The sequence below is a fragment of the Heloderma suspectum genome, chromosome 14, assembly GCF_057233095.1.
Source record: "Heloderma suspectum isolate Gila_16-S chromosome 14, 16-S_ref, whole genome shotgun sequence".
In the NCBI taxonomy this organism is placed as follows: domain Eukaryota; kingdom Metazoa; phylum Chordata; class Lepidosauria; order Squamata; family Helodermatidae; genus Heloderma; species Heloderma suspectum.
In genome coordinates, this window is record NC_139471.1 from 6,409,505 (window position 1) to 6,422,756 (window position 13,252).

The 13,252-nt window shown below is 49.0% G+C and overlaps 1 protein-coding gene across 1 annotated transcript in view; it reads right to left on the reverse strand.

Annotated features, from left to right (window-relative positions):
• The window catches only part of CFAP77 (cilia and flagella associated protein 77), a 51,746-nt gene that overhangs the window by 13,547 nt on the left and 24,947 nt on the right, over positions 1–13,252 (reverse strand). The window contains exon 5 of the mRNA XM_084821332.1: positions 10,447–10,548. Coding sequence (XP_084677458.1) covers positions 10,447–10,548 — 102 coding nt within the window. The remainder of the gene's footprint in view (positions 1–10,446; positions 10,549–13,252) is intronic.

Genomic DNA, 13,252 nt, shown 5'->3' on the forward strand with positions numbered 1-13,252 from the left:
GTCTGAAAAGGCTGTGCACCCCTGTTCTAATGTATCTGCTGATTCCCCCTGCTCTGAACATTCCATGTTTGAGCTTTAGAATTACGTGCAGATTAGATCTTTTTCTTATAAGCTGCTTTCTGCTCCCTACATGCCCACTGATGGAGCCTAAATACTAGCAGTTCACACCATGCCTGATTTTACGGCCTCAGCATGGAAATTTGGGGTTCGGCACAGCAAAGGATTTAATTAGCTTCCACAAACTTCTTTTCTCTCTCCACCTTTCACTTCTCTCATGTAATTGTAGGCAGCAGATTATACCAGAAGGACAGCTAGAAGAACCATGTGATGCCAAGTTCCAGGAAGTGGTGGGAAAGTTGCATGTGGAGTGCGTCATGGCGGGGCTTTTCATTAGGTTTTTCAGTTTTAGAAAAGCAAGGAAAAGCCCTCCTCCAGCTGACCTCATCAAGGGTGCAATCCTATGTGTGTTTAGACAGCAAAAAAGTCCTACAGTTGCCAGCATTCCCCAGTCAGCATGTTAGGACTGTTTTCTGTCTACACATGCATAGGGTTGGGTCCAAAGCTGGTTAAGGTATGTGCAAAGCTCCACACCCAAAAGGCCTCTGAAAGGAGCCACTTGGCTTGGGAGATTCTTTCTCCCCCCCATTCATTAACAATCACCGTTCTTGTTTTCCTCTTTTTCTGTCCCCTATCCTGGTCTTCCTTTCTCTTCTTTATTCCATCCCACGCAAGTCTTGGGGAATTCTCGAGAGGGGAGGGTGGTGGGAAAGAGAAGTTCTGAACTGTACTTGACGTTATACAGACAGATGTAGGGTGCCCATGTGGCCTCTTTTATGGAGTCCTCGATTTGAAGGGTCGCCAGAGGACCGCCCTCTATTTGAAGGTATCCTCTATTTCCGCCTGATGCCCCCCAACTGTTTTGAACTTCAGCTCTCATCTGCCCCAGCCAGAATGGCCAATTGCCAGGAATGCTGGGAGTTGGAGAAGGCCGCTCTGATTGAAGGGATGTCCTGTCCAAGTCTGGTTTAAAGATAAAGAACCCATCAACACTTAAGAGCCTCTGAACAGCACACTGACCATGCCGTGGGCAGACCGGCGACCCGGTCACATCTTCCACATGATAGTGAGATGTACTGACCTGGTTTGCACAATCATACTGACCCACAGTGGCTTAAATAATTGTTTTTTTAGATTGTTGACTTCTTTATTTAAATAATTACTTATTTAAACCACCATAGCTTGCAGAACCTGCTGGGCACCTCTGGGCACCTGTGCCGTAATCCAACCCCCACTTGTCGGTGGTTGTTAGGGATGTTGGAGAAATCTGCAATGGAACCAAATGAGTTTGGATTTTTATGAATCCAACCTGTGAATCTCACAGCAGACTGGCTTGTCCCCTCTTGGCTGGATGCCACAGACTTGCAGACCATTTTTCTAACCTTTGGGTATTTTGCGCAAATCTGTTATAGAAAAATACGTAAAAATAAAAAAAAAAATACCCTGTCCAAAAATGCACATTTCTCCCCACAGGCTATAGTGTGAAAATGTATATTTGGGGGGAATTGGAGTGTTTTGCACATACGAATTTGCGCAAATTCGCATTGGTGCAAATTTGCATCTATGCACATTTGGAAGCTAAAAAAAAGCTAATTCTGCTGATGGGCAGATGATGGAACAAAGGTCATCTGACAATCTGCGAAACACAGATGGAATGGATTTTATGCAATCCTTACACCCATAGAGTTCTGGCTGAAACCGAGAATGGATTTACTGCCCCACCAAAACCAGAGCCACCAGCCTCCACTGCCATTTCCCTCACTCACCAATAGTTTCATGGTTTCTTGGCTTCTGTGCAGTTTCTCACCTCCATTCTAAATGGTTGCAATGCCTCTTGTAAGGTTTGGTTACTGGCAGGAAGACCTTTACGCACAAATATGCTGGTATTTTTGGCCTCACCCTTTTTGCCTTTGGCTCTGCTCCTTTTACCTTCAGCCCCACCCACCCCAGGAACGCGGCTGCCGAGAGCATCTCCAAAAATGGAATTTGGTCCTCTGGCTGAAAGAGATTCAATGCCCACTCTGGAACATTATTTCCCTGCCTCCCCGTCCTCTTCTGTTTTCCCTGTGTCAAATTTTAGACTGTAGGCTCTTTGGAACAGGGACCTATCCTCCTGTACTCTGCAAAGCACCAGAGACGCTGATGGAACTGTAAACCAAGAAATAATAACATGCACAGGATTATGCTGTATGCATTGTTGTGCACTCCTTACTTCAGGAGCAGCACTGCTGGGTTTAGGTTAGCTGTGGGTAACAGCCCGGAAAAGTCACTTTTGTAATATTTGCATTATTTACAAATATATGTACATGTTCCCTCCCTCTCGCTGCCTTTTCCCATCTTTGAAACTGCTAACCACTGTTTTTCACCCACATATGCATCGTGAGGCCCCTTATCCTTACTTAGGGCATTTCTATAGGAGGCTTTTATCTCACACCTTTACCAAAGCTTCTGCTTCTGGATTCTTTGCAGGATTATGATTGGCTCCTTCACATATGCTTTTTCCTGGGGTGTTTCTTTCTCTGCCTAACTATATGTATCATTATATAACCATTAGATGGTGCTGTGGTATAGCGAAATTGCACAATTACATGAGACTCTCATTCCTCCATTTCTAAATAATACCAGACTTTCCTCATTAGGAAAAAGAACAGATAATGGCTGTAAAGCATGGGAGTGGCCCTGGAGGAGGACGACGACGGGTAAAGGATCTGCAAACTACCATGCGTGAACAATCATGAGCGAACAATAAAAGCTTAATTTAGAAAGGCTCTTAGAGAAGGAGCATCACTTATCTTCAAGTTCTGATGGGAAACTCATTTAAAAACACAGAGAGATTTCCAGCTGTAAGAAGACCTGATCATGAGCTCCCCTTGATGAAACATCAGCCGACCACCATCCTGGACTATAAACCAGCAATCTGGATATTCGACCAGCAGCCATAATAGAATTTATTCTAAGGAGTCTTCCTCCTTTTTGTGTTATCCTATGATCCTTCTCCCCACACCTCTATTTTTCCTTGCTAGGCTGTGTCTTTGACATATCCACACGTTCCCTTGAAAACTTTCGTTATTAAACATGGAGCAGCAGAACTGGATGACCTGCCGGAGTGTCCCTGCCAACACAGTTCTGCTGTTACATCCAAAGAGTAGAAAGCATCACCTTCAAAAAGAAGCCACCAAACGTGTGCCAACCCAGTGTGTAATACATATATCGAATGCTGACTGTTTCAGTAAAAATACAGACTTTTATTGCCTGACTTAACAAGAGTGGAAAGATCACCTGAGCTCTGCTTGTCAGCTGGGTTCTAAAATATCACATCTCTCCTTCTAAGAAATGGAGGACATGCCAAAGACTTGAGTGTGCAGGGGTGTGTGTGTGAGTGTGTTAAAGTTCAGCTATTTGTTTTTTTGGAAGGATCAGGCTGTGAGCATGCATCAGATCCCCAGTAGGCATCATATTCTGGAGCCCAGAACCATTCCGCAAAAGTTGATACAGTGGGTGATTCCTTAATTACTCTCTCTGGATTCTTTTTTTAAAAACCTGCCAGAGCTTTTCCAGGTAACAAGAGGCACGTTTGGGGAGAAACGCTCATTGCCTGACAGGAGTCTTTTGACTGTTGTGCTCGGTTGCAAAGAAGTCTTTTGCCAAGGTATCCGAACGTTTGCTTGTCAATCGCTGAACGCCTGTTTGTCTCACATGGCAAATGGAGTTGTCCTCATCCTTACCCCCAAACCAGTGGCTCTGATTTCAGTGGGGCTGTGAATCCATTCTGGGTTTCAGTCAGAACCAGCCAGGACCCCAAAGGAGCTATCCAAGGTGCTAGACCTATCAGGGTGGGGGTGGGGTTCAGCACCTTGGATAGCTCCTTTGGAGTTCGGGCTGGTTCTGACTGAAACCTAGAATGGATCCACAGTCCCACTGAAATCGAAGCCATATTTCTGCTTTCAGCATCCTAATATATCTGGTTGTGACAGTCCTTCGTTCCTCCTGCTCTGTTACCCCCAGCAGACTGAAAGTCTCCTGCTCAGTGCCGGATCCTGGCTTTTGAGACCCCTTGGGCAAGACACCCTCCATGCAGCCCCTCCCTGAGTGAATCCACCTTCTCACCGCCATGGTCACCAGCTGTTCTTGCTCCTTCTCCTCCTCTTCATCATCGTTGCTGCCACTTGCTTGCTTGGCAGGCAGAGAGCCAGTGAGCAAGTCGGCTGTGGCATCTCCTGCTCCCCCTTCTCACCACCACCATTGCCTGGGCCAGAGCAAGAGGAAGGTGAACAAGCTGGTTGCAGTGGGGAAGAGGAGGAGCAACTCCAGCGGCCTCTTGTCACCGGGCCCCTGCTGGGGTGTGGGCCCTCGGCAGGTGCCCCACCGTGCCGACCCTTGTTGCTGGCTCAGCTCCTGGTCCTCTGTTATATGGCTCTGCCCTTTCTTCTATTTTCCTCCCTTCCCATTTTTGCCTGCTCTGTGTTGAATTATAAGAGTCTCGGAATTATGCTGGGTGGGAAAGAGACAGGGCCTTATGTCCTATGGAGGGTGGCCACTTCTGAATTGGCAAAAAAGAGGGAGAAGGAAATACATCATAAAAAAGAGGACAAAAGAGGAACACTGATTTGCATAAAATGTGTATATGCTAATTTACACATATAGATGCAAATTTAGACATTATAATTTAAATGAAATACATCTCACCATAGTGGGGAAAGACGATGACCAGATGACCTGTGTTCCCATCCGTTCAGTCTGTTGTTCAATTCCTAACTGTCCATGGGCAACAGTTCTTATGCTTCTTTATTTTTAAACTGCAACTGGACAGGACAGCTTTTCAAACAGAGGATGCCTTCAAACAAAGGCCGATCCCCCCGAGGCCCTGGAAATAAAGGACTGTCCTCTGTAAAAGAGGACACCTGGCAACCCTACTGCTATGGTGTTGACCCCAGACAGACCGCAAAAATAGCAGATTTATCAAGCTCCTTGTAGGTCACTATACTTGGCTGGTCTCTCGCTTAAATATCGGGGGTGGGGGTCCCTTTGGATGAAAGTTAATTGGAAGTTAAAATCAAAATTAAAGCACCAATTTTACTAGGTGGGGCTACAAGCTAAAGGGATGCTTGCTTGTTTTCTCCCCAGTCTGTTTTGTTTCTGGCTTCAGACTGTATGGATGGCAAACCTATATGCTGGTTAGGGACATCTTCCCCCTAGTGACTGAAGATGTTACTGCAGCTGTCAACCACGTGGACACTTTTAACTTAATTAAAGGGAATTAATGTGTTTTAAAAATATACATGGCACATTCCAGGTGTCAAGGTTTCACTGTCTTGGTGCTATGGCATGGACAGACAGACATATCTTCTTTTATTATTATAGAGGATGCGCACTTTTAATGCATGCTGAGCTTTTTCTCCCCCCTCGTTGGTTGTTGTTGCTGTTAGGCAGGGTGGAAAGGGTGCTCATGCACTCCTATTTACAAAGAGTTATGTGCTGAGCAATTGCCAATCTGTCTGTGCTGGCAGAAATACCACCCTTCAGCAACTTTCACTAATCCTCTGCACCCTAGCATGTGACTGGCTTCTCTTGGCCACCTACCCCTCTTAGGTCAGTGAACTGGCAGGGACAAAACAGAGCCCTGGAGCATCCCAGGAGGCACAAAGTGGGGCTCTTTCCCCACAAAGAGGCATCCTCAAATAAGAACCAAGCCATACGGCGCATGAAATCCTGGAACTCAAACGGCCTGCTTAATAGCGAGGGCCATTATTCTGGGGCAGCCGGGCCTGAACTCTAAATCCACATGCGAAAATATTCAATTTGTCTGGCCTTTAGTGGCTGAATGACTGTGTAATGTCGCAGAGCGTCGACCTGGAGGGCAGGAAGGGAAGGCACCGAAAGCAGTTAGCAGGGGGAGGTTTTCTTCTGGCTGCCCGGCCTTGCGCGGAGGTGTCACTCTGGCCTCTGTCACGATGGTGCCATGGCCAAGTTTGGCTTATGGAGAAAGTGGAGAGAGATCGGAGGAGGACAACCGAGAGGTTTAAAGTGCCGGTATGCCTGGCACGCTGCCGCCGTAGGCCACTGGAAAAATGGGGCAGCTTTAGCCTAGAGCAGGGGCAAGGAACGTCTTTCCTGCTGACGGACAGATCCCCTTGGGGGTAATTTGTCAGGGGCTGCAGGCAATGGGTGGGGCCAGGCTCAAAAGCAGGCAGGGCACTTGCTTCCTTTCCCCACCGCCTTCTCTCTGCCACTCCTTCTCACTCCCCTTTCTCTCTGTTTCTGCCCCTTCTTTTTGTCACCACTTCTGTCTCTCTCTATCAGCCCCCCTTTCTACCACCTCTCTACCACCCTTTCTTTCTTTCTACCACCCCTTTTCTCTCTCTCTTTCTATCACCTCTTCTTTCTCTGTGTCACCCCCTTTCTCTCTCTCTCCCATCCTATTTTCTCTTTCTGCCACCCTTTCCTTCTCTCTCTCCCTCTCTCTCTCTCTCTCAACCCCCTTTCTCTCTCTCTGCCACCCTTTTCTCTCTTTCTTTACACCACCCCCTCTTGTTCTTTCTGCCACCCCTTCCTTCTCTCTCTCTCTCTCTCTCTCTCTCAACCCCCTTTCTCTCTCTCTGCCACCCTTTTCTCTCTTTCTTTACACCACCCCCTCTTGTTCTTTCTGCCACCCCTTCCTTCTCTCTCCCTCTCTCTCTCTCTCTCCCCCCTTTCTCTCCCTCTGCCACCCTTTTCTCTCTTTCTTTACACCACCCCCTCTTGTTCTTTCTACCACCCCCTTTTCTCCCTCTCTTTTTCTATCATGCTTCTTTACCTTTGTCAACCCCTTTTCTCTTGCGCTCCCATCCCATTTTCTCTTTGCCACCCCTTCTCTCTCTTTCCCTCACCCTTCTCCCCCTCTCTCTGTCTCTCTACCACCCCTTCTCCCCCTGCCCCACACACACCCCACAGCATCCAGCAAGCTGCTGGAGGAGGCACAGGTCACTCCTGGCAGGGGTCTGAACTGGTCACTTTTAGAGGGCTTTCGAGACTAGGTGGAGGACCACATAAAATTAGGCCGAGGGAAGCCGGCTGCCCACCCCTGGCCTAGAGCCAACATGGGCTAGCATCAGTGCTCAAGCCAAGAACCCTGCCAGAGCGCCTTTTGATTTGAGGGGTTGGAGAGAAGGCCCTTTGCTTGTGTATCAGACTTGTGCATGGGAGTAGGCCAGTGGGGCCAGGTGTCCTACTTTACAGAGGATACTCCTCTATGTGAAGAGCTGGCAGAGGAGAGTCCTCTGTTTGAAGGCATCCTCTACTTGAAGGGCTCTTCAGTCCAATCCTGGTTAAAGGAGAAGAAGCCCCAAGCAAGGAGGACAGTTGAAGCTGCCCATCAGCACTTAGCACTGGGACAGCACAGTGAGCAGAACAGCTCACCTGCCTCCGGACTATGGGGAGATGCACTGCATTTCCACTTACATTAAAGCAATTGGGTTGGCTCCAGATTTATGCTGGCTGAACTGCGCCAATGGAAGTGGACGTCCCCACCCACTCTTCCCACGGCAGCCCCTCCAGCCCCCTGGAAATGCCGCAGAGAGAGTCAGGAGACCCTGCTGAATGGGGTGAGCTGTGATGTGTGTGTGGGGGGAGGGAGAATCCACCAAAATTGGGTGGAGGGACCTTCCACGAGGGGAGCCCTTGCCCTTGCAGAAGGCCCCTGTCTCTTGTGGAAGGCAGGTCCTGGGCCCAACCCATTATCTCTACATTTGCATCTATACATATATATTAGCATATGCATATGCATTTTTATTTTATGTTTTTTGCAAATTGGGGGCCCTCTTTTGTCCTCCTTTTTTGGCAATGCATAAGTTGCCACCCTATACATGGAGCCCTTGTTCGAGACAAGAAATGGGCGATGTTAAAAAGCAGTTGTCAACCAGGGCAAAGAGAATCATCTAAGGCCCTCCTCCAGGTGCCTCCTCCCCGGGAGGCTCGGAAGGTGGCAACAAGGGAGTGGGCCTTGTCAGTGGTGGCCTCCTGATTTTGGAACAATCTCCGTGATGAGGCCCACCTGGCACCAACATTATTATCTTCTGCAATATTTTACATAATGTATTTTAATGGCTTTTAATTTTTGTGAACTGCAACTGCCCAGAGAGCTTCGGCTATGGGGCAGTATAGAAATATAAGAAATGAATGAAATGAAATGAAATCTTTTCTGTGCCAGGTTAAGACCTTCCTCTTCTCTCAGGCATTTGGCAGCATGTGGTGAGGTTTTAATTAGGTCCTGGATTGTTGTTAGTGTTGATTGTTTAAAATTGTTGAGATATATGTGTGTCTGTGTGCGCTGTCTGTTTACAGTATATGTTTGTATGTAAATGTTCTTTTATTCTATGTATCATGTATTTTTGATGGTTTTTAATCTTTGTAAACTGCCCCAAGTGCTTTGGCTATCGGGCAGTGCAGATCTAGCACAACTCTTCTGAAGTTTTTACGCTCATTTTCTGAACACTTGACATTTTTCACGCAGATTGAAAAGATGCTGTCACCCATCTGCAGCTCCAATTGATACAGCTCAGGTCAGGACACGTTTTAACGCCTGGTTTTGCTGAACGTATAAAACGGGCCCACGCGCATCACAATAAAGTGTTTGAAAGCAGGGCGACGAGTGGAATAAACTACCCAAGGAAGCCTGCACATCATCTCCTCTGGAGTAAGAACGTAAGAAGAGCCCTGCTGGATCAGACCAAGGGTCCATCCAGTCTAGCATTCTGTTCCCACAGTGGCCAACAAGCTGTCAACCGGGAACCCACAAGCAGGGCATGAGCGTAACAGCACCCTCCCGCCCATGTTCCCCAGCAACTGGTTTCCTAGGCACGCTGCCTCTGGTACTGGAGGCAGCATCTAGCCATCAGGACTAGTAGCCACTGATGGCCTTCTCCTCCAGGAATTTGTCCAACCCCCTTCTCAAGCCATCCAAATGGGTGGCCATCACCACATCCTGTGGTAGCGAGTTCCATAGTTTAACTCTGCACTGTGTGAAGAAGCCCTTTCCTGAATCTCCCACCGCTCAGCTTCATGGGATGACCCCAGGATCTTGTATTATGAGGGAGGGAGAAAAATGTCTCCCTCGCCACCTTCTCCACACCAGGCCTAATTCTGTAGACCTCTGTCATGTCTCCCCTGACCCTCCTTTTTCCCAAGCTCAACGATCCCAGCTGTTGTAACCTTCTCTCAGAGGGGAGTATGTCAAGAAGAGCTTGGCAAAGTCGGAGGGGTACAAAGCCAGGGCCCTCAAGCCCACCTTGTGCGACTTAAACGTCCTCTGTTCGAACAGCCCTTGGCCGTGTTCTTTCGCTGACATGCCTGGCAATGGCAGGTCCTATGCTGACAGGCAGCTGGGATAAATTATTACTGACATATGCAAATGTATGTGCCGATGAAGGCAGCACCTAAGTGGAGAGTACATGGAAGTGGCAGTTAGAACGCTGCACTCTTCCCTGATCAAAGAATTGTGCTTTCTGCAGGGTGGCCAGGTGTCCTCTTTTTGCAGAGGACATCCTCTGTTCAAAGGCATCCTCAGCTTCAGTCTTTCCCAATCTGGTGCCCTTCACACATTTTGAACTTCAGCTCCCACCAGCCCCAGCCGGCATGGCCAATAGTCAGGAATGCTCAGAGTTGTAGTCCAAAACATTTGGAGGGCAGCAAGTTGGGGAAGGCTCCTTTATTTGAAGGGAGGTCCAGTCTGAGTCCAATTTAAAGATAACCCATCAGAACTTAGCACCTGGACGGCAGACTGAACAGGCAGACACACAGGTCTCCTGGTCACAGTATTCCACTTTATAGCTGGATGCCCTGTCCCCAAACCATATCCCCAAATTAGGTTCAGCAGCTTGGATAGCCCCTTTAGAGTTCTGTATGGTTCTGACTGAAACCCAGAATGGAATCGCAGCCCCACCGAAATTGGACCCACCAGACTCCCCCAAGAATTTGCATCTCTACATATAAAATTTGCATCTCTGTTGGCTGTTAGAACAGACTAGTTCCTACAGAAACAGAAACAGAAGCACGCTCGACCAAGAGATTCATTGCTCCTGAAGAAGAGACGTTGTCTCGAAACACGCAGAGCAGAGCATTTTAGAGACTGGCACTGTGAACGGACAATGATTATTGATCACACTCAGCGGCAGTTTGGGATCTTTTCCTTCCTGGTGTCTTTTGCGCATTTTGCCTTCCCTCTCGAGTTTCCCATCTCTACATATACAACTTTTATGCAGATTGCTGCCTTCTTTTCCCTCTTTTTCTGACTCTGCCAAGCTCTCGTCCACATGCTCCAAAGAGGATGATGCCCATGTTTCCTTGGGTGGCTTAGTCATGAACGAACCATCCACCCCGTGGGAAGGAAACGCTTCGTTTGTGGCTCAGACGTACCTTCTGGAAATGGGGCATCTGCCAAAGTTGCTCCATCTTCGTCGGAGGTTGGAACTTCCGCAGCAAAGTTGCCCGGGTATCGTACGTCTTTCCCCTGCGTTTCTATGGACGAAATGAGGAGGCATAAGGTGGGCTGAAGCTCAGTGGTGGAGCACGTGCTTTGGACGCAAAAGATCCTAGGCTCAATCCTTGGTATCTCCGGGTAGGGTGAGGAAAGAATCCTGCCCCCAAGCCCTGGTGAACCACTGCATGCCAGCGTCAACAGCACTGAATGAGATGGACATGGACCAAGTCTCTGCCTCCGTGTAAGGCAGCTTCTGATCTTCCTAGCTGGAATGCGCTTGTGTTGAGCCAAGTAGACCATCTTTTCTATAACTCGATTGCTTGCTAACAGGTAGCAAAGGTAAGATAACGTGGCTACAGCTCCCTGCAGATGCCTGCGGGATGACTTCTGACAGCTAGCAGATGCTTCTTGAATGGGCCTTGATGGCTGGTGGTTACTAACTAACTATGACACACCCCGCCCCTATTAAGCAACCGGATGTTAACTGTTAAATAAAACAATAATAATAATAATAATAATAATAATAATAATAATAATAATAATATATTTGTAATTGTATTTTAAAGCCCTAAATGGTGGAAGGAGCAATCCTATGGTTCCTAAATAGTGTCTGGGGGGCCATAGGATTTTTTGGATTCCTGGATGCGAGGTTGGAGACAGCGCTCCGGCCTTGGACCCCGGAGTCTGAGGTCCCTGCTGCTGCCTCCTCACAGCTGGAGTGGAGAGAACAGCGCTGGCAAAAGCGACCTCAGAGAGGAGGGAAAGGGGGTGGTTCCATGAGCGGGGAGGGGAGAGACTGGGGAAGCTGGCTTATGAAGACTTCTCTGACCTTCCCAGCCTCCTACCCTCCCGCTCAGCAGAGCCCCAGTTAGACAGGTGAAAAACCTCATCTGGCAAAAATTCAGAGTGGTAAATGCTTCTCCTGCTCTGCATAGGATACCCATCAGCTGCTGTGTTTGCAGGCTGATGGGCATCCCAATAGGTTTGCACCCTTAGAGTATCTAAAGGAACGTCTCCTCACACATGGAACTGCTTGGTCCCCCAGGTCATCTTCGGAGAGCCTCTTCCAGGTGCCCCTGCCAAAGGAAGCTAGGCAGGTGGCTGCAAGACAGAGGGACTTCTCAGTGGTGGCTCCCCACTTTCAGAATAAATGCTCTCAAAGAGGTGTCAGGAGTGCCCTAGCTGCCTCTTGCAGTCCCCACCAATAGCCAATTCAGGACACAGACGATGAGGAATTCTTTCCAAGACTTTATTCCTTTATGACTAGGGGTGGACGAAAGTCACTTACCTGTCCTCGAAGCTTGTTCGCGGTGGGGGGGAAGCGCTTCGCTGCTCCCCCCGCGAAGTTCAGGCCGGGGGGGGAGGCTTCCCGCCTCGCCCGGCCGAAATTCAGGCCGGGGAGGAGGCTTCCCGCCTCGCCTGGCCGCGAACTCAAAAGTTAAAAAAAAAAAAAAGCCCCTGTGATAGGCTACGTGACGATTAACGTAGCCTATCACGGCTAGATCTGCAAAGTCAGCGGTGATAGGCTACGTTAATCGTCACGTGGCCTATCACGGGTGACTTAAAAAAAAAAAAGCGTGTACGCAAATGGCAGCCCCCATAGGGAGCCGCCATTCGTGTTCCTTATTTGGTCGCTGTAGTCTACGTAAATCTTTACGTAGACTACGGCGAAAATAAGGGCAACGCAAATAGCGTTGCCCTTATTTTCGCCGTAGTCTACGTAAATCTTTACATAGACTACAGCGACCAAATAAGGAACGGGAATGGCGGCTCCCTATGGGGGCCGCCATTGTCCGTACGCGCTTTTTTTTTTTAAAGTCACCCGTGATAGGCTACGTGACGATTTACGTAGCCTATCACAGCTGACTTTGCAGATCTAGCCGTGATAGGCTACGTTAATCGTCACATAGCCTATCACGGGGGCATTTTTTTTTTCTTTTATTGGAATGGCGGGGGCGGCAGCTGGTTGAAAGACCGGCTGCCGCTCCCGCCCCGGACGAAGACCCGCTGAACTGCCGGCCGGACCCGCCGCCGGGAGGGACATTCAGCAAAGGTAAGTCCTGTCCCGGGGCGGGTGCGGGGTGCGGGGGAGTGCGGAGAATTTCTCCCCGAAACTTGTTCGGGGGGCTGAACACATTGGTGCTCGGCCCCCCAAAGTTTCAGGGAGAAATTCTCCGCCATCCCTATTTATGGCTCTTTCAGAATACTAGTTGCTAGCGCCAAAGCAAGGAACAGCACTGGGGAAAGATAGCAGAGTAGCCTAAGCTACAGGTAAGGCAGTTGGTCCCCGTTTGAAGGAGAATCACAGGAAGACCCTGAACATATGGGCTAGGGAGAGATCCTCCCTCTTTCCCTTGGGTCCTCGGGACGTGACCGTTGTTTGCGCGCCAAGCGAGCGCTACGCCTCCTTTCAGCGCCCTCCATCTGTCGTTGCTCCCTGCGTCTGTGCCGAGCATCCAGCAAGCCCCCCTCCAGCGCTCTCTCACTGCCAGGGTCACTATCTATCCCAGGAATGCTGGCAGGAGGAATCTCTGCCAGCTGCTGTGCCTGTGAGAGATGAGCGAGCTCCTCTCCCACGGATTGCTGTTCCTCCTCAGAATCAGAACTGCTCTGGGGCTCTATTGGCTCAGTTTCCACCCTGACAAGCGGTTCACCTGGCACCTTCATTGTTATCTTTTTGGCGGTGCCGGGCAAAGACCTTTCTTTTCTCCCAGGCATTTTTAGTGACCTAGTTCTAGATCC